Consider the following 23,033-nt stretch of genomic DNA (forward strand, 5'->3'; position numbering starts at 1 on the left):
TATGGACGTAAGCATAAAATTTTATTTGCAAAAAACCAACAAATCCAAATAAAATTACAATACATTCTTAAAATCTTTTCTCTACAAAACAATTTCACAGAAATTACCTTGGAATGTATATTCCTATTTTTCATTTTTATATTTCTTATATATATAGTCTTAGATTTAATGTGTTTCTTTTGTTATTTAAATAGTCCCATGTCAGTGTTAAATGACGTACAGTATAGACCTTTTCCTGTAGGCAAAGAGAGGGTCTTGGCCAGCATTTTGACAATCGTATAGTCAATAACAGATCATTAACTCTACTCCATATATATATGTCCAGCCTTGAGCCCTCCAGCTACTCCCCATCAATATAAGTACCATGTTGCATAAACAGAGGCATTAGGAGCCCAGCCTCCAGCCAAACTAATGGGAGCAGGTGGGGTCGTGCTGGACTGCAGCTGCCAGTGAGTCTCCATCACACCTCCTGATTTCACTTAATAGTCATTAGTACCATCTCTGTCTATCTCACCAATGGGACAACTGACTTGCAAAGACCACTCCTTCCTGCTTCTAAAGTAATATAACAAACACACTTAACAAACACACTGACACGTCTGTAATCCATTGAAGAGAACCATATTTCCTACTTTTACAGTGTATCTGAATTTACAGTGACATTACAGCCTGCTGATAAATAATGGTTGTGTTTCTGTCTCTCCCTGCCCTCTTCTGTCATTAGAGTAGTTTAAAAACTGCCTGCAGCCAAACCCTGATAAAGGCACACATTTGTGAAACAGCCATGCCTTGCCACATTGTGTCCAACACATGAACTGGTCTCCTCTCTGTTGGAGCTTTATACAAACTTAAAAGAAGTGTGTCAATGTTTTCAATAGCTAAGCATTCCCTGTCTCGGTGGTATTTTAATATGAGAGATATAGTTTTAATCCCTCATATCCAATATCTGAAATGCAATACTCAACTCAGAAAATGCGTAAAACAATGGTGTGACAACGTTAAATCAAATGTCAGAACGCTGTTGTTGTCCTCTGCTACCCTCCTGTCACAGTTTTATGTTCCAGTTGACAATGAGGTTAGAGATCTGGAGGGAATGGAGGATACCAGTAGAGTTAAAAGGTGTAAACAAGTATTCACAAATTCAGTGTTTTAGAACAGAAAATAGCACCCCAAATGGTATGTGCATCCATACTCAGTCAGGACAAATGAAAACCCCTTTTAAATAACTAACAGCAGAACAAACCTCAGTTAATGAAACAAAATTAATCAAGTCAGAACCGATAGTGAGCACTAATATGGGTGTAGTACGTAAAACTTATATTACAAAACAGCAGTGAGGCTATCTATAACGATTCAACAGATAAAAATTAACACGACATTGAAACTAAAAGAGGCAGAAATGAGTTTAAGATAAAAGAGATGTAAAGGGAGAGAGAGGGACAGAAACAGATATAAAGATGACATATCTGTCAGTATCTGTTTGGAAAAGGGCTTTTCTGATTCAAAAACTTTCTTTGTTTCATAATATCAGGTATCAGGAGAACTTCAACACCCCGGTCATACTGGTTAATGATATCCAACAGGTAGCAGTTGATGTATTTATAAATACTGTTTACCAAAGACAGAGTTCCTCTACTCAAGCTATGCCACCATGTCTGAATCTACACATTCTATTAGGCTCCCATGTGAGTGTGTGTTAGAAAAAGAGATCTTAGGTCGTCTTCACATCTCCTTGTTAGAAAAAAGGTGCTTCCTGTCATCATAAGCACACACAAGCTGCAACACACCCACGTACACTTATATATATATATACATACCCACGCATACACGCAAACACACACACCCACAAAAACAGCTGCTTTCCAGTCTGTCTGAAAACATTGCACCAAAAAAGGACAGAGAGAAGGAGAACAAAAATAACTCTCTTCTCTCTGTACAGTAGTTTAGTCAGTGAGGCAAAGTGATGACTCAGGTCTATCTGCCTAAACGGCTCGCTTGTAATGTTCAGATTTGGACTCTGTTTCCTCGTACAGACAAGCATACAAGAGGGGCCGATGGCGAAACAGAGGCGTCCCTGAAAGGGGCCTGTTTCAAAAAAAGGCAGAGTTCAGGCAGTGAGTGAGCTCCTACAGGTCTCTCTCACACATGGTGGATCTGCAAGTAGGTTCAGAATCCTACAACCAGTAAGGGGCACTATCCCTTCGGAGTTTTCTTGTTTTGGGAGTTCCACATGCCTCGTTTGGAGTGGTAGTAGTGAAAGAAGTTCCTCAAGCGTAGTCTCTCTACCTCCAAACCATTCTGCAGTACCCTAGAGGGGGAGGGAGGGAGAAACACTGGGTTAAAACTGGGTTCTTTTAATGATGCTGGGTTACAAGGGAAGAGAACATGTTTTTTTTAATCTAGGAGAAAATATTGGGTTAACAACAATAGCAAGTGTTCTTGGGTCATGTTCAAAATACTGAAGAACAGTAACTATGTCTGTCTTCAGTAGTGTGATGAAACGTCTTTTTCTTCTTTTATTAAAGTCTTAGTTCACCAAACTTACATCTGGGTGGTATCAGGACACACAGATAGTTTTGGTTTTATTTGCTCAGGTTTTGATCCAGATTTCTGCCTCCACTCTAATATCATTGAGATTAATGAATTTTTGGATTGTGTTTCTTAAAGCATTGAAAAATTACATTTAAAAAATCACTTTCAATGCTGTGAGTACCAAAAATGAAATCATATCCACCCGCAGAAGAGGTGGATATCTTAAAACCTGGACAAACTGAACCAAGACTATCTGCATGGCTCAAGCTCAAGAGGTAAGTGAGAAAATATGTCTTTTTGGAAACCAGCAGCCTTTCTTGATGTTAGTAAAAGAAGACATTGGAAGTCCACACACATTTATCATTCATTGTGCAGACTACCTCTGCTTATCCTTTGTATGCTGTTTTTGTCCTGCACTTGTACCCTATTGGCATTCAATGTGCACACTATCCACCCTCATCGCTTTAAAAGAGGACATTTACCATACACACGAGGTACAATGACAATCCAAGAAACAAATATAACTATTGTATCATAACAGTATTGTAATATACAGGAGGTGGCCACAATCTTATGAACTTCTGTTCAACACAATGCAACACAACAACCATTATAAAGCATCTAATATTTGACCAAAACTTCAAAAGTTACCATAGAGTTGAGTCAACATCTCTCTGACACATTCTCAACATAAATTAACTTTGTAACCTTCTAATAGTATTCATTGCAGGGTTATTGTGTTGGCTTGTTGCTGGGTTACCTGTCCAGCAGCTCCCAGTCTTCTCCACCCCAGCGGTCTTTGAATTCCTCTGTGTTCATCCCTCCAATCTTATCAAAATCAGACTTATAGATTCCAAATAGGCCGAAGCCGTTTACCTCCCAGTAACCTGCGGAAAGAACAAAAATAAAGTTAAGAGGAACTATCGGTCTTATTACATGCCATTGCATATACAGTGATTATGATAAAAGGAAAGTCTGATGCCTATGCCTATACAGTACTAGTATGTGCTTCTGATGCAAGCTTGTTTATTATGCTTGTAAATTTAAAACATGTATTATGAATTCATTGTAGTGTGTGTGATTTTTTGTGTTACCATCAGGCTCCTGTGGCGAACTGCCACAGCTGAGTCTCATGACAATGGGTGCAAAGGCAAGGCGTCCCTCCACACAGTGCTTTCTGATGCTTTCCAAGATGTTGAGAGGGAAGTGGATGTGCAGATCACACAGGAACACAATGCTGTGACTATCCTGCAAGAGGAAACACAAACAAACACGCATGTGCACTACATGTCCATTACATCTAAATAATGTCTAAATCTTTCCCATATCTGAGAAAAAAAAAGTGTGTGAGTCTGTTTGACGATTCCGTGTATGAGCTGGCGCCAAACAGTGTGTATGCGAGTGGATGTTCACCTAATATGGGATTTTAGGATTAGAGAAAGTAGGGAAGACGTGGCACAGCATCAGAGGCTTGTATTCACTTCCCCTAGCCTGCAGGTCATTCAGACATGAGTGACAGCCCTGTCATGCCACCGTGACAACACTGACACTCAACTGACGTATCAACGTCTGTCCAAAGTTCCAGCCGCTCCACGCCCCCGTGGGTGGGTGTGTATGCGTGTGTGATAGAGAGACAGCCAGCGAGCAGCGTAAGGGCACATGCACACAAATAACCTGTGAAAGGGAATGGATGTGACAGCTATGGCATACACATGACAGAGGAAATGCAGCTAACTGTCTAAGCGATTCCCTGTCACCCACAGCTGGGCTCTGTGGGAGAGGACGAGGGGAAGCAGGAGGAGGCTCGGAGATAAGGGCGAGATCCACAGCCTGTGACAGACTGGCCTAGCAATGATGTATTCATTATGCATGAGTGTTATTTCTGTCTGTCCATCAGCCAGTAAAGGTCATGTGGTCAGTGTGAGTGGCTGACCTTCAGTGAGAGGCTTTTTCTTGCCAACTCACATATTGTTGTCTTGCCTCTGTGTGTTTGTTTCTCTAACCTCAATAGTGTCCACTCCGATCTGCAGTCCTGCAGAGCGCTCAAAGTTCCCTTCTCTCCTTAGATACTCGTATCTGTCAAAACAAAAATATACACACACATCATTTTGAAGCCTTTCAAATATTCTAAAACATTTCTAAATGTATTAAAGTTATATTACATGGCTGATTGTGTTACACACACCTTGGTACACTGCTCTCTCTAAGCGCCTGCTCCACGTCCATGTCTTCACTCTCAAAGTCGACAATGATGATGCTGAAATTGTCATCTTTTGTTTGGCGGTGGAGATTCTCCATGTCAGAGATAAACTGCTGTACCCAGCGAGCCTGGTTTTTCACTGAAGGACAGTAAGAACAAAGGGAAAAGTAAACAGAAAGTTAGAAAAACAAAACAAAAAAACTTTTCCTTTCATGATTTATATTCGTTGCATGTACTGAATTTTCTCTGGATGAGCAGAAAATAAAGCCTGAATAATCTTTGTTTAACAATTGGTTCCATACAGACTGTTCAGTTTTGAAAGTTAACCGAAGTCCCCATTTTGACTGACCTGGCACCACAAAGTGAACCATGACATCTCTCCTCCACTGCAGCATAACCGGCTGGCAGAGCAGAGGCTTAGCATAGGCGGTGCTCCAGGGGGTAGCCCCAGGCCGGGCGGGAGACCTGGTGGAGGGAGGGGGCGGTGGTGTGGTGAGGCTGGACATGGCAGCGGATGGGGCTGAAGCCGGTACCGAGGCTAGGGCAGAATCGGTGTTCTCTAGACTTTCTTCTCCTTGCCTGCTGCGGTGGAGGAGCAGGTAAATGTATTCTGACAGACGCACCACGCTGCGGCCTCTCTCCATTAGCTCTAGCTCCACTAGGTAACGGTTCCCTCTTGCCGAGTCGCGCCGCTTCTCAATGTTGATGATTCGCAGCAGGGTGTAGATCCTGGGGCACAGACACAAAAAAGCCTAAGAAAACATAGGCAGGTTTTACAAGCTCTGTAATATAATATGAAAGAAGGGGGGAGGATGCAAATATAAAACACTTTTTTATATAATTCTCACAACTGCATTAATTATTGTTTGACTGTAGGCAGACCACTTCAAAAATGTGACTACTCATTATCTGTGGTGCTATCAAGTCAGCATGATCTGATTTGGGAGGAAAAGGAAAACAGAGAAAAGTTAATGGCCAAGCTACTTTACACAAATAACATCAAGAAAGCACTGCTGCAGAAAATAGTAATCAGCACAGAGAGGACTGCTAACATGAAGTCAAAGCACCAGGGCATGACCAATATGTTCTCAGTGAAATGACTTCTTGCTTTACATAATGTTTAGCATAAGAAACCACGTTTTATCTAACAAGGCTGCAGGGAATCATAAGCCCTCTTTTAGTCTCACATTATTCTTACTCCCTCCTGTTTATCCTTACCCTCCGTTGCGTTCGTTGAGTTTCTCCATGTACTGCGCCAGCACGTCCACCACCTCACTCTCTGCCAGCTGAAGGTTGCCAGACACATTGCAGCGCAGGTCATTCCAGTCAGAGCGCAGCAGCTCAAAGTCCATTGGATTGACTGAGAAGGTCCTCTGCCAGTTGATGCTCTCCTCTGCCCAACCTGGCCGGGCCTCGACCTCCTCGTAGCTGTAGTCCGACATTTCGCCCTCCTCTGGTTCTGGCTCGGGATCAGGGTCGGGGTCAGGATTAGAGTGGTTTGTATTCTGGTCAAGTTCTACCGGGTCGGGGTCTGGGTGCTGCTGGGACTCTGTGATCTCTGAGGTCCTGAGGTAAGAGGTGACCCGCGTTTGACCTTGGAGAGTGTTTTCTGTGAAGTTTAACCTTGGCAGGGTAACTGGAGGGGGAGGTTGATCTTTATGATGGGACAGCGGCGTTAGCAGGTCCCCTTTGCTGGGTAGATCAGCAGTGAAAGTAGTCTTTAAATCCCGGTGCTCCCCTTTCCTCTTGCTTTTTGCCCCTGCTGCCCTGTTGGCAGACTTCTGCACACTTTCATTCTGTATGTTGATGCTTCCATTGTGAGGAGACGTCTTACCTTCTTTTGTGGGGGGGTTGGGCCAGAGCTGAGGGGCACTAACAAGACTTCTACCTCCTGTTATGCTTCCCCCAGCATGTCCTTTGGCACCCAGGTTGACCAGCCTTGTGGTCTTCCCAGCTTGGTACAGAAAGACCCCCGGGAACACCTCTCTAGGGTGGCGAGATGCCCTCTCCTCCCTCCTCTCTCGACGCTGCTCCCTCTCCCTCTCCCTGTCCTTCTCCCGCTCCTTGGCAGGTCGAGGCCTGGTGATGTAGATCTTGTTCTCCTCCCTCTTCTCCTTCTTGTTTCCAGTGAGCTTGTTGTTGTTATCGTGAAGGTTGTTGCTATGGGCGGAGTTGCTGAGGATCTGCTTGGCTCGGCTGGCAAGGGCAGAGAGGGAGGACTTTTGGGGGAAAAGGAGTGAAGACTTGCTCAGTTTAGGCGGAGTCTCAGCTCCCTTCTCTCCTCCATCTCCATCATCTGTTCCTCCTCCTTTCTGGCCAGGGCCCAACTCTGCAGGACCGGTGCGGACCCAAGACAGGGAGCGCCCCCGGACCCCACTGTCCATGTCAGGTTGAAGCACCCTGGGTTGGGGCTCTTCAAGTCCCCTCCTGGTTTCCTGTCTCATGTTTCCTCTTGTATGATCTCTTCCCCAGTCTCTGTCCAGATCCCTACCTATCTGTGCATCTCTGTGAGGAAAGTGTCTCCTTTCTCTGCGGTGTATGATACTGTTGACTGCTCCCTCCTCCTCTTCATCAGGGTCCTCCTCCTCTTCTTCCCCTTCTCTGCCAGTTGGTGTGGGCCCAGGCTTTGAGTGGTGGTGGGAAGGGTTGGATGTGTGACTGGTCTGGCTGGGATGAGAGGGCTTCTTGGGCGGCTGTGTGCCAACGATCTCTGCCTCGTCCTCTGTATCTACCACTTCCTCTTCCTCTAGGAAGTCTGGAGACATGAAGGAGACCCAAAGTCGAAAGAGTGTGTGTACATGTGTGTATATTGGTGTGACTGTGCATGCATGCATAAGTGTGTTTTTGTTCATTATTAGTTACCATCTGGGTTGGGGAAGAAGAACGGTCTGTCATCTTCCTCCTCGTCCATCTTCATATATTTGTAGAAACCAAACCTGGCAGACACAACAAGAGGCAACACACACACATTAACACACACAACCACATACATTAGCAGAAGGCTGAAGTTTCAATGTGCCTTGCAGCATAATAAACTTAATCTCTTGGTAAAAAGTTGCATGAATCAAATTCACTGACACTTCAACAGTTATTCTGCATAATCATTGTACTCGTTCATATATACAAGACAGAGACAAATGTTCCCTTGGCTCTCTAAGAGATAAAAAGCAATAATGTCCTTACTTCTCCAAGTAGATAGGGGACTCTCTGTAGAAACACTTGTTCTCTCGCTCCATGTGGGTGAGACGTGTGAAGTCATTGGGGTAAACGAAGGATAGATAGACCTGAAGAAAAGTTAAATGTCAATCAAAAATGCAGAGACCCCAGATAACACTGATAAAGGAGTTCATTCTTATTTAGCAGTATTCTATGAGGATTAGACTAACACCAGCATTTAATTAAAATCAGCCACTTACTCTACATAATGCTGTGTTTTCTTACGGTGATTACTGTAAAATCTAAAATGGATATGCTGTGTTTTCGTGGCTCTCATTTCCAGCTCATCACTTGTCTCTGCAGCTGCTGCAGTAACTCATGTTGTCCTAAGGGGGGGAGCAGAGATCAACACTATCTGCCACCTGCTTCCTTTATGTGTTTTGATACATAGGGAGAGATGCAGTGGTAATGTCCAAACCAGCGTGTACTTAGCTTCTCTGTCCACTTGATCTGAATATTATACTGACTCTGTACTCATAATTGGATGCACTTCTGATGACCCCACAGGTCTAATTTTAATAATAACTCACTCACACATACTGACACAAAAAACATCATCACACATCCTGTGATGGAATGTTGACTTACAAATTGCAGGCCCTGGTATCTGGCAATGGGAAAATCTTTGACTACATAGGTTGGAGAGTAGAGACAGGCCGGAAGAATGTTTTCCAGTCGGGAGGGGTTGATTATAGGAGCTGAGGAGAGAGGAGAAAGAGAGAAGGAGAGGTAAATATTTGAGGTCAGGTACAAACAAATATGTATATGGAAGTTTGATTTCAACAAGAGCCAGAAAGCTGGGAGATGATCAGGGCAAAGGAAAACACACAAAAAATGGAACACAGCCAGCCAGACGAAATGTCTGAATACAGCTTAACTGACTGAGAGACTGTGAGCCAGACAGTCAATCAGTCAGTTAGAGAAAATGACCAGGATGAGGACAGAAAGAGGCAACAGCCTGAAATCATGACTGGCAGATTTACTGCTGTAGAAGGTGTCCCTGGGGTCCGGCTTCAGCATATCTGCTCCGTGCTGGATGATGCTGCCTCCCTCCAGACCCTGGGGCTGAGACTCCCCTGGGAGACGGATGTGACTGGCCAAGGTCTGGGGGATGTGGTCCACACTGTTCATCTTCAGATCAGACTCGTCTGAAAAATACAGGGACAGAGAGACATAGAGGGAGGGAGGGAAGATTTATTATTGCATTCACTGTTTTGATTATCTTAATGATGTACAAATTTGATGTTAGCTGTTGGAAGGAAAACATTATGCACCTTATTGTGTCGCAATTATCATAAATCTTTACAGACCATAAAAAGGGGAAGAATGGGGAGAAAAAAGACAAAAAGAGAGGCAGAGAGGAAGGAAACAAAGAAAGAAGAGGAAGAGGAGGAGAGGAGAAACAAAAGGTGAAGTGAGGGAATCAGAAAAAAGTTGGGAGAAAACAAAAACAGGGCATAGCAGAGTCATAATTATACCAATCGATAGCAGAGAAGGAGGAGAGAGCATGTGTGATTTATGGCATGTCAGGAGCAAGGCCTGATGGGAGAAATGCTTTATAATTAACAGGGTGGTCAGCATCATTTTTATCCTCCAGAGGGTGGAGTGTGCACATTCAGTGTGTGCGTCTTTGTGTGCACAGGCTACACAGAGAAAGCCTTTTTTTAGACTTCCTTTCTTCTAACAATAAGACATTTGTTGATCACATACCTGGTTAGCACTACACACAAGCTTCGCAAACTATGCAGACTAACTAATTATCTATGTTACTGAAATCCTCAAAACAAGCAAACACACAAAGAAAACAATGGAACTCTCCTCTGCTTTCTTTTAATTAATTTGTATCATGTTGCACAGATGTAGTTGCGTTGCAATAAAAAATTACAACATTATTATTGCAAATGTAACTACCATTCATTGTTTTGTGCTTATTTGAATTTCCTGGTCTCTGTAGTAAATGTCCGAGTGTATGTGTGTAATGGTGTAAGTTCAGTAACAGTGCGTGTTTATGTGTGTTTTCACTGATTCTGAACTGTTCTGAAAAAGTATTATCACACTAATAAAGAGATTTATTTGGCTTGAACCCATGAGAAATTATTTTGGAGCTGTAATGAACTGCCCTGCAATTTAAAGTGTTATGTAATGCACCATGAACAATTATCCTGACACAAATGATCATTTAATTTGTAAAAAATCAATAATACACAGTTAAACTGTTTTTGGTCAGCAGGATTTTTAATGATGGATGTTGAGAAACCCATTCAGATGAGATACCGCATTATGGAAATACTCAATAAGCACTTAAAAATCTGCTAAATAAGTTATTAATTATAAAGTGCTTACACAGATAGTAAATGCACTCCAGTTTGGCACAATTATTCCTGGAGTATGAGCTGAAAAAGTTAGTTCAGGATCACCTCTTGGGCTCTTTCATGTACAGTATTTGAACAATCTGACACTGGTTGATGAGCCACCCATCTCTTAGCATCTGGCTACAACTCTGTGAAAGACAAGTTGTTGAGAGCATGACATAAAGGGAGGAGTAGGGATGGATGGGTGGAGGGAGACAGACGAAGAGATGGTAATGGTTGAATCCAGCAGTTGACCTCATATACTGAACAAGGCCTCCTTCTTCCCTGTCATAGCTGGTCATAAACAAGAAGGCATACATCTCTAGCAACCTGCAGCTTTGCCCAAAATGACAACTCCACAAATCATTTTCTGTGCAGCTGGCATTTTCCCTTGTTAACGATACTGAATCCCTGTGACACGCTGCTATTCTTGGAGCTGCAGAGGTTAGACGTCTACACAGGAGCTAGCGCTCTCATCTCTGCTATCATCTGTTTGACCCCACATTGAGAAGATATGCCATACTCTTAAAGTGACAATCTGCAGCTGCCCTAGAATTTTATATATATATAATATATATATATATATATATTTTTTTTTTTATATGAAATTAGGGAAAATGTTGATTTTAAGCCTTCATCAAAAGCTAGCTAATAAATGTAAATTTGTTTGAGGGACAAGAGAGAAGCACATCTTGGTACAAAAAAGGCTGATTCTGTGATACTAAACTACTGATCGATACCAGACCAGACTAATGAATTAGTTTTTCACAGCATCATTTCCTTTTACTATTTGGCAAGGTCTCAGCTAAACAAAAGGCTAGAAATAGAAAAAAAAGAGTGAAGAGTCCCATGTGTATCTTTGCCACAAACATCATCAGCTTTCCATGCAATGTATCAGCAGAGGAAAGTAGCTCTTACCTGCGTACAGGGAGATGTAGGCTGAGTCTATCACTTCATATTTCAGACCAGGGAGGAATGGACGCCACTGTGTGTGAAAGCAGAGAGTAACAGAAAAGGGACTGAGTGAGAAGAGAAAATTAAATGCCAACAAGTTGAAAGTATAAGGTGAGCAGAAATTGTGTCACTGTTTGCAGGCTAAATTGTGATACTGTCTGCATTATTGATCTTAGCAAAATCACAGGATCGATCTGATGCTGGGTTTTTGTATAAACACACTTAAGCAGAGAGAGAAGAGGAAACAGGGAAAAAAAAGTGTGGCACATGAACAGAGAACCAGAAATGTGAGGCTGTAAGGGGTAAGGAAGGAAAGGTGAAATCAGAAAATCAGAAGAAAAAAACCTGATAAAATAGGCCTTGAGCAGAGCAAGAACAGAGCCACAGAAATAAGACGGTGACGAGTAGGTATAAAAAGGAAGATCTAGTAATGACCTGAAAACAAAGAGAAGCATGGAGAGAGAAATAAAGAGAGAGTGTGAGAAAGAGAGAGAGTAGCTACAATTTTTTAAAATAGATTTCACAATTACCACGTCACTTCTGGTTACCCAGGATGTAATCACAGGAGACAGGTCATTTTACAACCCTCGGGTTGAGAATATAAATATAAGCACCCTCGTCAGGCTCATGCAAATGCCTCCACATGTGTATGCACAACAAATACACACATACACATGCATTTACTGTTTTTACATTTTGTTGCAATCCACATTTTGTCATTCATGTAGCACCAATTGCTGATATGTAAAAGCCAATTTGTTTTACATTATATCTATATTGTATGCTACTCCTTCACACCCATGCTGACACATTAAGACAGAAGCACAAATATCCAAGCAAGTAAACATATATAAAAGAACAACAAACAAGGACACAGTGCGACATCATGCTGAGCAGCAGCAGGGAGCAGCTCAGCAGGCCATCCAAGGCTTCAGCATTGTGTCATTATTTCTGGGTGATTGTCCTCAAGGTCAAGTCAGCAGACTGTCACTGCCTGACTCAAGGAAGGACAAAAAAGTTGCGACCACATAAGAGTTGTAACTTGCTATGCCCGGGAACAACCGGGCATAGCATAGAGTAACAGTGTATCTAGCTAAGCATAGGACTGTTTAATTTTTGTACATGTGACATTACTGATTTGTTTTTCTGAGGTTTTGTTGTTGTGACGTGTTTATCTGTTTAATAATTTGGTAGCCACATGGTAAGTTGATAGTTGTTGCTCCACACAGACAGAGTCTTTGCTAACTAACTCCTTTAACTTGGCACCATTATCCTAAACAGACCACACACATACACCTCTATTTGGCCCTTAAAGACAACCACACAGGGCTAACTTTAAAACTCCTGCTTCAGATGTTTCTTTGTTTCTGACCACATGGGTTCATGCTCGTGTACTCGGGACATAGGGAAGTAGAACAAAGAAACGTACACAAATTCCTTTTGGTGCGCACCCAAACCTACACACACACACATACACACACCCTTTGTTCTGTAGATTATTATTTAGAGTTAGTCTTCACATTGTGTGTTTTTCTTTATTATCTTTAATAAATGCTTGTGTATAATTATGCTGGCTTCTTTAATGTTGCACAAGAGTGACTAATTTGCCAACCTCTTCTATGTTAAACTCCAAATCCTTCAACCTATTACCTATCAATGGTAATTTTGGTTACAGGTATTAATTTATTTATTAACTGATACCCATAATTAATTGACTGCACCTACACAAGTGGGTCCCCCCCCCCCCTTAAACATTGTAAATCCCAACACAGCTAAATGGAATTCAGCCATCATTCATTTTAATTATTTACACTGCCTCATGACCCTTGACTCCAGCCTCCAGGCTCTCACAGGGCAAGGATACAGGAGTAGATGTAATGAAGCCTTTCCATCGTTACTCGCAGTTGAACCACACTACAAACCGGTCAAAAAGTCAAAGTCTTCAACCATGACAAATTTTACTTTCATTTTAAAAAAAAACACAGTGCTTTGTGTGAAAGTTCACTTACTAGCTTTTTCTGGAGCTTTTAATCACTAGTCACAGTCTTCTTCTGGAGCATTTTATTACAACACACCATTTTGTGCGATAGGTCAGCTGCATTGCTGCAATGCAATTTTTAAATAGCATGGCTCTATTTTCTGCAATGAAATGCAACTCAAAACGGTGAAGCACGTGTTTTGTTAAATGTCAGTTACAGTTGATGCTTTGACTTGTGGTTTGTATTTGTGTTTCAGCTGCATGTGTGCATGTAGGGAGAGGGTCAACACAAGGTCCATTCCTTTTTAAGGCTCGATGGAGCTCAACATTCGGCTGCTATCACATCAGCCTTAACACATAAACACTTGAAATGCTGCATGTGCACCTGTGTGGCCTATTTCACAGCTTTGTGGAAATTTCTCCTGTTCACTGTCTGGCCCCATAGATCCTCTGATTAATTGCTCCAAGGGATGTATTGACCTGGTGTGTATCTTGGTGTTTGTTTGCATGTGTACCTTAGATGTACAAGTACACACACTATTTGCTGTGTGTGGGTGTGAATGTGGGTGTGTATTCTGTGTGTACGGGTGCGTCCTCTGTGAAATAATGTTGACAGGGAGCAGCAGGAAGAAGCAGAGGCCTGCTCGCTGGGCCCACAAGTTCAACAGAGAGGAAAGAAAATCAATATCAAAGGGGAAATAATAAAAAGTACTAATCGCAGAGCAAAATGGCAATGGGCTGCCAGCAGTGTTGTTTCATCACGTTTCATCATGCCTGGACCACCCAGTGACATGTGAGGTTTTGATATTGTTTTCATTCAACTGGCCAAAAGTGTTGCTTGCGTGCACACACACACACACACACACACACACATACACACACACACACACACACACAGGTAGTTTGCCTCTGGTTCCATCAGGCACAGGTAATTTTTTATCCCTCAATGATTAGGAGTTTATTGCTTCTGAGAGAGCTGACTGCTGGCTGCTGTTTTGTTTGTTTCCTTCAATTCAATCGGTTGCTCCAAAGCCTAAGGCACTATGGATATGAAGTTGTTTTGTTAGTGACACATAAGATGTAGCGACATAATGAAACTATCTGACCTTTCCCAGCATACGCAAAAATCAATTCAGATTTGAGGTCCAATAAGATTTACAGATTGTAAAAACTTCCATTTAGTGGTCTCATAGCCTGAAATTTTTAGGGAATAAATCATTTTTGTCAGTATCCTCTTATCTTTCTTACTGTAATCGGTGGTTCTTTTCACCACTCAGAACCTTCCAACACATTACCTCCTAATAAATTTGCAATGAAGTGAAGATGGAATGAAGGTGAATACTGCAGGAACAGAGATGAAGAAAGATATTTCCTTGAATCAGACAGCTTCAACTGGACAAAGGCTGTCCAGCTGAAGCTATCCTCCTGTTCAGTAGAGGACAGAGATGTTCCCTGTGTGCTTTCTATCTGTTTTCTCTCTCTTTCTCTGTCTTATTCACGCACACCTGGCTTTTGGCCCAAATTGGTAGAGTGGTAAACAGAGAAAGGTCAGTGGCAGAGTGGACAACAGAACAAGACAGATGTTAACAAGCCTGACGACACCTGCCTGAGGGAAAGAGACCGGGACTACACGGTTGTTATTTATTTATTTAACCTTTATTTATTCAGGATAGGTTGGATGAGCTTGCATGGTCATTCAGACCAGCAGCCTCTCTAAAGTTATACTGATTTTTTGAGGGCAGGACAACCTGGAAATTGTAAGATAGTTATTAAGGTCACTGCAACTACCACATGAGCCACTTTCCAATCGTTGGGGACGATGTAAGATTGACAGGTGATATGACAGGTGATTCAATATTTTTCTTATTGTAAAGAAATCCAGTGGAAAGACCAAAATGGACAATGAATTTATTCTACTAACAAGTATTGCCTGTTTATCCAAAGCACTGTTGTTCAAAAACTATTAAAAACACATTAATGAGCCACATGTATGCTCTGGATGACATGTTCCTTCATACCATGAAGAAGTTTATTTTGAGTCAATCCCACATGCACCGTCCTGCAGATGTAAATACTCTTTAGCACACCAAATGTGTATCAATCCACAGCTGAAAATGATGACTCAATGACTCAACAAATGCACTATTTACTCCTGTTTGAGTAATGCTTGCTAAAACCTACTGTGCCCAGCTGTTTGAATAAATTACTATATTTGAAACTATATTTGTGACCAAACTTAAAACATTTACGTCATTAATAGGACTGAATGGGGTTGGGGCTGAGAACCATAGACAGGGTAGTAGGAAATTATTGAGAGACGGAGTAAAGCTTGTTTGTTAGGTTTCTTTGTGTCTTTTGTTAACTGCTCAGAATTATGATTTAGTCGTGGAGAGTGAAGAGAGAAAAAAGAAGACAAAGACACACAAAAAAAGGCTTTGGGGCTTCAAGTTGAGAGCCTCGCAGAGTTTGACACATACAGCAATGAGTATTGTTGTAATCGTTCTCAACCGCACAATATGATTGATGGATGTAGGAGTTAGAGAGTTCACTAAATACTGAGACAGCTATCTCAAAGCCAAGGTATAAAACAATCACAGGACACAAATAGAATGGAGGTTGTTACTGAGGAGAGGAAAAGTTAATAAGCCTTATAAACTTTCCTTCACCCACCATTCAGTCTGTGATTGCTCATTTTGAGTTTGAATGAAAGGTAGAACACAGCACAAGTGCTCTTGTCAACCGGTCTTTGTGTGTCTGTTGCCAGACAAGTGTTTGGCCATAGAGATGGTGACTTCACTGAGAATTACATGCTGCTAACAAGCAAAGAATTATGTCCTGTAGTTGTGGTGCAAAAAAGGCAAAGTGACAGCTAACAAGCTAATGAGAGCACATATTTATAACCTTTGAGTGTTTGTCTCTTTGTGTCGTAGTTTGGTTAGGTTTAAGGGAAAGTGACCCTTTTTATTCTATTGTCATTAACAGAGGAGTCCTTATATGTGGCGACATACTGTATGTAGCAACAATTGTTGTGACCAGCTACTAGTAGCTGTCTCATATCGAACAGAGTATTTACTGACACGTGTTAAATACTAGGGCTGCACAATATGATAAAAAAATTATATTGCGATTGTTTAGACAGATATTACGATTTCGATATGATTCTCAATTTGTGGGAATGATCATTTTTGCATCACAATTTTCATTTTCACATTACAATCATGATGATGTGACATTTGTTGGGGTCTGTACCAAACAAATGCTTTCTTACATCTGGAGAACAAAATTTGTAGGCCCGGGCATCTCTGCAGCACTACAGTACTTCATTTTAATGCTGTTTTGTCACACATTTGCAGCTTCTGCGATTTGGATATCGCACTTGGCCATATTGATTAATCGACAATCGACAATGTTTCAATTAAGTGTGCAGCCCTATTAAATACTGTATGTTCTGTGTAATCTGATAACTAACATTAACGCTGAAGAATTAAAGGGACAGTTCGACATTTTGGGAAAAATGCTTATTCGCTTTCTTGCAGCGAGTTAGATGAGAAGATTGATACCACTCTCATGTCTGTCTGTGCGGTGAACATAAAGCTACCTCCAGCAGCTACTTAGCTTAGCATAAAGACTGGAAACAGGGGAAATGGTTTTTACTGGACAATCAACACAAACAATGTGGGAAAGCATTAATTTTAAAAGCATTTACTAGACGTGTTTTTGTTAGATAAAGCTGGGCATTCAACTCAGTGTTTAAGACCTGATTTTAAATAATGATACATTTGTTTGTCAAGAATCGGGATATTTTATTCCTATGTGAGATTACAAGCAATGACAAGAAAAAGTTCAATTTACTGATGGGATGCAAAAAAAGTTATGACAGCTTAGGAAGAGAAACAGAAAGTGTGAATTTTAACATTGTAGTGGAAAGTCTGTAGCGAGGAGCTATGGTGCTGCCCACTGACAGGCAGCCTGGCAGCACAGCATCAAGGACAGACTCCTGACAGGGCTCTGAACAGATACCTTGCCAACAGAGCACAGAAGACACAAAAACCTGCTGGTGTTTTGATGCTTTGCTGATACTGTTGTAGAATCTTTATACAATGAAAGTTGTCAAGGACGCAGACAGTGAAGAAGAGACAAAAAAAAAAGACCTATCCAAAAATTACAGCATGGAAACAAGGGCATAAAGCTCCTGACTGATTATGCTCTTATTTCAATTGACAACTCAACAGAGCTAAACACTTACATGCTAGAGGATAAATGCCACTCTCCTTTTCCTGTCACAGTGACATGAAAACAGTGGCTTGTTTTTCATGTCATATTATGTCTTGCCTGGGGAAGAAGGAACAATATTCAAAGAGATATGAGGAGGTGGATACAGAGACGGGGTGTTTGATTTTCTATGTTGAATTATACATTAGCCAAAGTCTCAGACCAGACATTTCAGAAAGACAAATGAGCCCAATATCCATAGTAATTACTGGCACATCGTAGTCTGTGCGTCTACAGCGATGCCCTGTGTGCTCTGAGGGGAAACCAGTTAGTCACACTAACACTCTCACTAGATTCAAATGATGTCAAACTTACATGACAGAATGTCCTAGCACACCTCTTACAATTCCACAAATAAAGCTTGTCACCGATTGTGAAATTCTGGACCGATACAGATATTTAAAATAACGTTTTGGCTGATTGCCGATGCCGATATTGATGTTCGGCTGATATATCGGTGCATTCCTAAGAGGTACTTTGGTCAACAAAATGTTAACCGGAAAGGAGATAACACAGGAATAACAAGCCAGACCTGAAAGCAAATAGAGATAAAATAGAGACAAAAAAAGATGGTTTTGGACTGAGTGAGCATGACAGAACAGACCTGACTGAAAATGTGATAATTGCTTTAATATGATAGCACTAACGCAGACAATGGCAGATTAAAAAACATCCAATGATAAAATACATTAGCAGAATGTAATCATTCAAAATAAACATTCAACATGGCCTGAATATGCAGGGAATAACAGCAGTGTGTCTGCATGTTCTACCATATGAACTCAAGTTGCTTGAAAACTGAATGAAATATGAATCAAAAAGTGCGATGAACATGAAGACTGCACTCTGTACTGAAACTGTAGTCTGTGTGATTCTAGGGTCATTTCACACCAGCAATATGACATATTGAGAAACTACTACACGCTCAAGGCTATTAAAATTTAAACTACTTAAGTCACAATTTCCAAATATTATACTTTCCCATAGATAACAAGCAGTATCTCTGCAAGATTCAGTGGCACAGAGAGACACTTGGTAAGACAAGATAAAACATAATGTAAGCATATGAAAGTTAACAGGACACAGTGAGTGTGGGTGACAGGACACTACATAGCTTCCTTTTTAATGTTAAAATGGTATGTCATGTGTGGGATGGTGCTCTTTGGGAAGTGTCTGATCAAATCTGCATGATGACAAGAGAAGGACTTGGCATAAAAGACAGAAAGAGAGATACTAATATCAGCTCTTCTAATGGCTTTAAATCCCTGTAGGCTCAAAAAGCGAAAGTGTTCTCCCAGTGGTTTTACAAATGAGAATAACATGAATGAGAATAATATTTAGTTATATGATGAGATCTTCTTGATTATGAGAAGTGATTCCATGTCTTGCACTTTTCATCATCCTCATAAAGAGGGAGAGCCTGGATGATCACCCTGCAATCATTACAGTCATATTGACTGGCACTGTTGTTGCCCTCTAGGGGATAGGAGGACAAAGAACATGGCAGTAAAAGCATCCCATGTCATTGAAGAGCTATTTTCTGTGAGGTAAAGGTTAATGCTGGTGTTTCTGTTTTTTCTCATATATGTACATGACCACTTGGAGAGAAGGTGCCAAAAGACAAGGGCAAACTGTAATCTCATCTCACAAAAAAATAACTGACATGGCCATGTGATGGCCTGAGCAATGAGGCAAAAGGTGACGATCACGTACAGACACTGTAAACAAAAGATTGCTAGAAAAGACCACCAAACACAAAACTGAGTTCATCTTAATCTGGGATCTTAAAAATGCATGTCAAAATGAAAATAAAAGTAATTTATGGGAGGAGAAAAGCAAATATGTGCATGGTAAGAGTGAAGTAAATGAGCCAAAAAGGACCATAAAAAGAAGTTCAAAGTGGATTTTTTTTTTTTTTTTTAAAGGTAAAAGAGAATGCAGTAAAGACCGAAAAGGGAACTGAGGCAAAAAATACGACTCCATATGTCCGAGAGCTGCTGAACTACACTCAACCCTAAAAGGTGCTGAAGTGGTAAAGAAACTGAGAGAAAGCTGAATTATTTCCAAAGTAAAACGACACAAACAATATACTTACAGCTGGCTCCAGGTCGCATGGACCACTGATTTATATTGAGGAGGGAAGGCGTGAGGTAGATGTTGAGAGGCCTGTGTGTCTGAGGGGTTGGGGTAGATGGGTGGATGTGAGAGTGCGAGTGTGCGCATACATGGGTGTGTGTATTAATTGGTGAGCAGTTTGAGGCTTGGCCTGGCAGGAGTGATAAAACAGGGCCATTAAAATCCTGTATTTAAATCCCACACCCCTGGCTCTCCATAAACTTGCCATTACTAATTAAGGCGTGACTTTCTTCTCTTCTTTGTCTCACTCCCTCTTCCTCTCAATCACACCGTTTAATGGTCAACACTTTCCTTCATTCTGTCATATGGCTAGTAGGAGACATTTCCATTAGGCCAGTGGAAAGGTCCTGTGTTTCATTGACAAAGATCCAGATGACATTTAAGAAACTAAATGAAACTACTACTCACTAAGTCTTCTTTCATCCAATGTAATCCATTTAAAAACCAGTCATGACTCTAAAGAGTTTATTTGAAGTTAATTGAAGAAAAACACTGAGGTAGAGAGTAGTAATGGAAAGGTTCAGTCAGAGTGCAGATTTAATAACTTGCCTACTCATCCTAACGACTCAACAATCTCCTCATTCATTGGCCCTGCTGTTCATACATAAAAATACAGTTGTTTCCATCCCCTTGGGAAAGGCACAGTGTATTCCTAACCTGTCTCTTCCTGTCTCTAATGCTGATTATGTTCTGCCTTCCTGCAGCCATTCCCCTAATTCCTTCACACGATGGAAAAGAAAGGGGCCAACACAGAGAGAACAAGGGTTCTCTTTCTTATTTTCTTGCCAAAAGGTAATTTTCAGATTGTGCTTGTGTACTATCTGATTTTTACTCCCTCTAGTTTCTTTACAACAAGCGCTGCTAAACAAATACATTCCCAGAGGAACAGCCCACCTTTGACCATGCAATCACAGCTTGGCACAGGACACAGAAGAAAGAGCTGTGAATCCACACTATCTGCTCTTTAACAAATGAGTGCCTGGGTTTCTGCGGATTTATGTGAGCCCTGGGCTTATGCTGTTGTGGGCCGGTAACGGTAAATCTGCTATTTTTGTCAAGGTGTGAAATGTATTCTGCTGTTAAATCACACACAGGGGCCTTACTAAGACAGCATAGCGTACACACATACACACATTCCTGCACACAATGTTGATTTGCTGCATGACTTTTATATGCTTTAAATTGTTTCTACTAGAACAAACCCACTTCGATGAGGATTGGCTGAGACAGAGAGAAAGAAAGAGAGAGACAGAGAGAGATGGATTTCCACATGACCTTGATTCACTGGTAGAAATAATCACATGAACAGTTTTCTGGATGACTGGCAATGTCTGCTAGGAAGTTGATGATTTGAATGAGAAATACCACAAGGTAGAGACACCAGAAATACTTCATACAAAGGCCTCCAGGGCGCACTCTGTATATATCCTTCTCAACACTACTGCCCCATTTATTTTCCTCTTGTTCTGTATCCTCTCCTTCTTTATGGCAGCATTCGGTCTTTGTCCTTAGATCAAGCCAATGAGCTCTGATTAAGAGACCAATACCATTACCAAACCATAGTTTGAAGGCTGTACATCTTAATTACCAGTGCAAAGATTTGAAAGTTTCTCCCTTTTACTCCATTTTGGAATGGCCAATTCCAATGGAAAAAATCACTATGTGCGATATGATAAGGGTCACTCATAGTGACAAACCCAATGAAAATATTTCCAACTCTGCAGCTCCCCTCAGTTCTACAGAGTGCTTAATCATCTTTCAGCTCACTGTTTTTGTTTTACGGCCTGCAACTTTACTGTTTTGGCTCACTTTCTCCACTCTCATCAACCCTGTTTTCAGCCATAGTAGGGAGCCATGTATTTATTAGTGAGAAAGCTCTGATAAACCCACACTTCACTGCCCAGCACCAAACCATGGGCAGACAAAGTTAGTGACTAGCTGGTAAACACAGTGGAGCATTTAGCAGCTAATGAGCCAGATATTTCTTTTGGTGGAAACCAAAAACAAAGCTAAAGGGAGAGTGAATGTTGGACTTATATTCATCAGGTTGCCAGAAACATGACTCAAAATTAACATTGATGTTGCTCCCTGTCTGCTGGATGTGTAAATAGTAAATATGAACTTTATAAAGGTAATTAATATGTCAGCACTGTGTTTAAGGGTTGTTGGGCTGCCCCCAAGTGGTCACAAATTCTACAAGGAACGTGTGTGCATGTATTTGATTTGATTTATGTGCCATGTGACATTAGATTGCGTAATGGCAAAAGTTGAGCCAGGTTCAACTATTTTTCCAGGCGATCCTGCATATTTCTTTTTCGGGAGACCTCTGCAATGCAGTTGTCTCATTGACATGAATGAGGATGGTGCATTTTTGGTCTGAACACGGCCTAACACCATCTAGCCCCAGGACCTCACCCTCCACACTGGCACGAGATTAACCAGTAGGAGTCACCACTCCAGCAACTAGGACATGATAACAGTGTATCCTCTCTGTTTTTATTGCATTATATCTCACATACCAAGTCTGTTTGTTATATCCAGAGGCTCTCCAAATAAACGTGAAGGTATTTGTTTGCCACTGGGATGTGGCTGTCATGGGCTGTAATTTATTAGTCACACTTGCACATCATCAGCAGAATTCATAACACACCCACATCAACGACCCACAACATCCCACAGCAACAGTATAGTATTTGGGAGACCTGCCACTAACAGGACATTTCATACAGCCTGTGTGAAAACACACACCAGCTGAGTGTGCCAATTTACCATACTCAAACTAGACTGGAGGCCCAAGTGTCAGTATGGCATGGTTGTAAAGTAGATGCATGCCACCCTCTCTCACACACAAACACACACACACACACACACTCCTCCGCCTACATCTCATCAGGTTCATGTGTGATCCTCCTGGCACCACAGAGCAGCATGGTGCTCCTCACATCACCTTGTCAACTCCTCTCTTTAAGCTGGCATCCAGAAGCAGCCAATCTGAAGTGAACAACACTGAACAGACTGAAGGCTTGAGACACTAGAGAAACAGAAAAGAGTACAGCAGGGCTGGAAACTGTGGGATAAGGTTAAGGAGTGGTGAAGTGATGAATGGTTTTGTGAAAACATGGTGAAATAAAGAAAACTAAAATATGACAGGACAGTGAAGCATATAAAGACCCAGGAAGAAACTAACAAGAACTTAGCTAGAGGAAAGTAGCTAGAGGCACTCAGGCAGAGTTTGCAGGGGATAAAGATAGACTGAGATAGAAGTAAAACAATCATTAACCTTGGGGTTGCAAAAATGACACTGAAGTTTTGTGAAAGAAGAAAGAAATTCCAGCAGTACTGCTGCTGCACTGCTGATGATGATGGTCACCATGATGACGATAACCCGGGGCTT

At 41.4% G+C, this 23,033-nt stretch overlaps 1 protein-coding gene across 1 annotated transcript in view; it reads right to left on the reverse strand.

The window, feature by feature from the left end:
• Window positions 1-23,033, reverse strand: part of b4galnt4a (beta-1,4-N-acetyl-galactosaminyl transferase 4a) — a 133,635-nt gene continuing 110,602 nt past the window's right edge. Inside the window, exons 9-20 of the mRNA XM_044193731.1 lie at window positions 11,218-11,284; window positions 8,932-9,096; window positions 8,537-8,646; window positions 7,916-8,016; window positions 7,595-7,668; window positions 5,951-7,487; window positions 5,082-5,461; window positions 4,718-4,871; window positions 4,536-4,608; window positions 3,627-3,780; window positions 3,293-3,419; window positions 1-2,308 (exon numbers count right to left, since the gene is read on the reverse strand). Coding sequence (XP_044049666.1) covers window positions 2,194-2,308; window positions 3,293-3,419; window positions 3,627-3,780; window positions 4,536-4,608; window positions 4,718-4,871; window positions 5,082-5,461; window positions 5,951-7,487; window positions 7,595-7,668; window positions 7,916-8,016; window positions 8,537-8,646; window positions 8,932-9,096; window positions 11,218-11,284 — 3,057 coding nt within the window. The 3' untranslated portion in view covers window positions 1-2,193. The remainder of the gene's footprint in view (window positions 2,309-3,292; window positions 3,420-3,626; window positions 3,781-4,535; window positions 4,609-4,717; window positions 4,872-5,081; window positions 5,462-5,950; window positions 7,488-7,594; window positions 7,669-7,915; window positions 8,017-8,536; window positions 8,647-8,931; window positions 9,097-11,217; window positions 11,285-23,033) is intronic.

The sequence above is a fragment of the Siniperca chuatsi genome, linkage group LG4 (genome assembly GCF_020085105.1).
Source record: "Siniperca chuatsi isolate FFG_IHB_CAS linkage group LG4, ASM2008510v1, whole genome shotgun sequence".
NCBI classification, from domain to species: Eukaryota; Metazoa; Chordata; class Actinopteri; order Centrarchiformes; family Sinipercidae; genus Siniperca; species Siniperca chuatsi.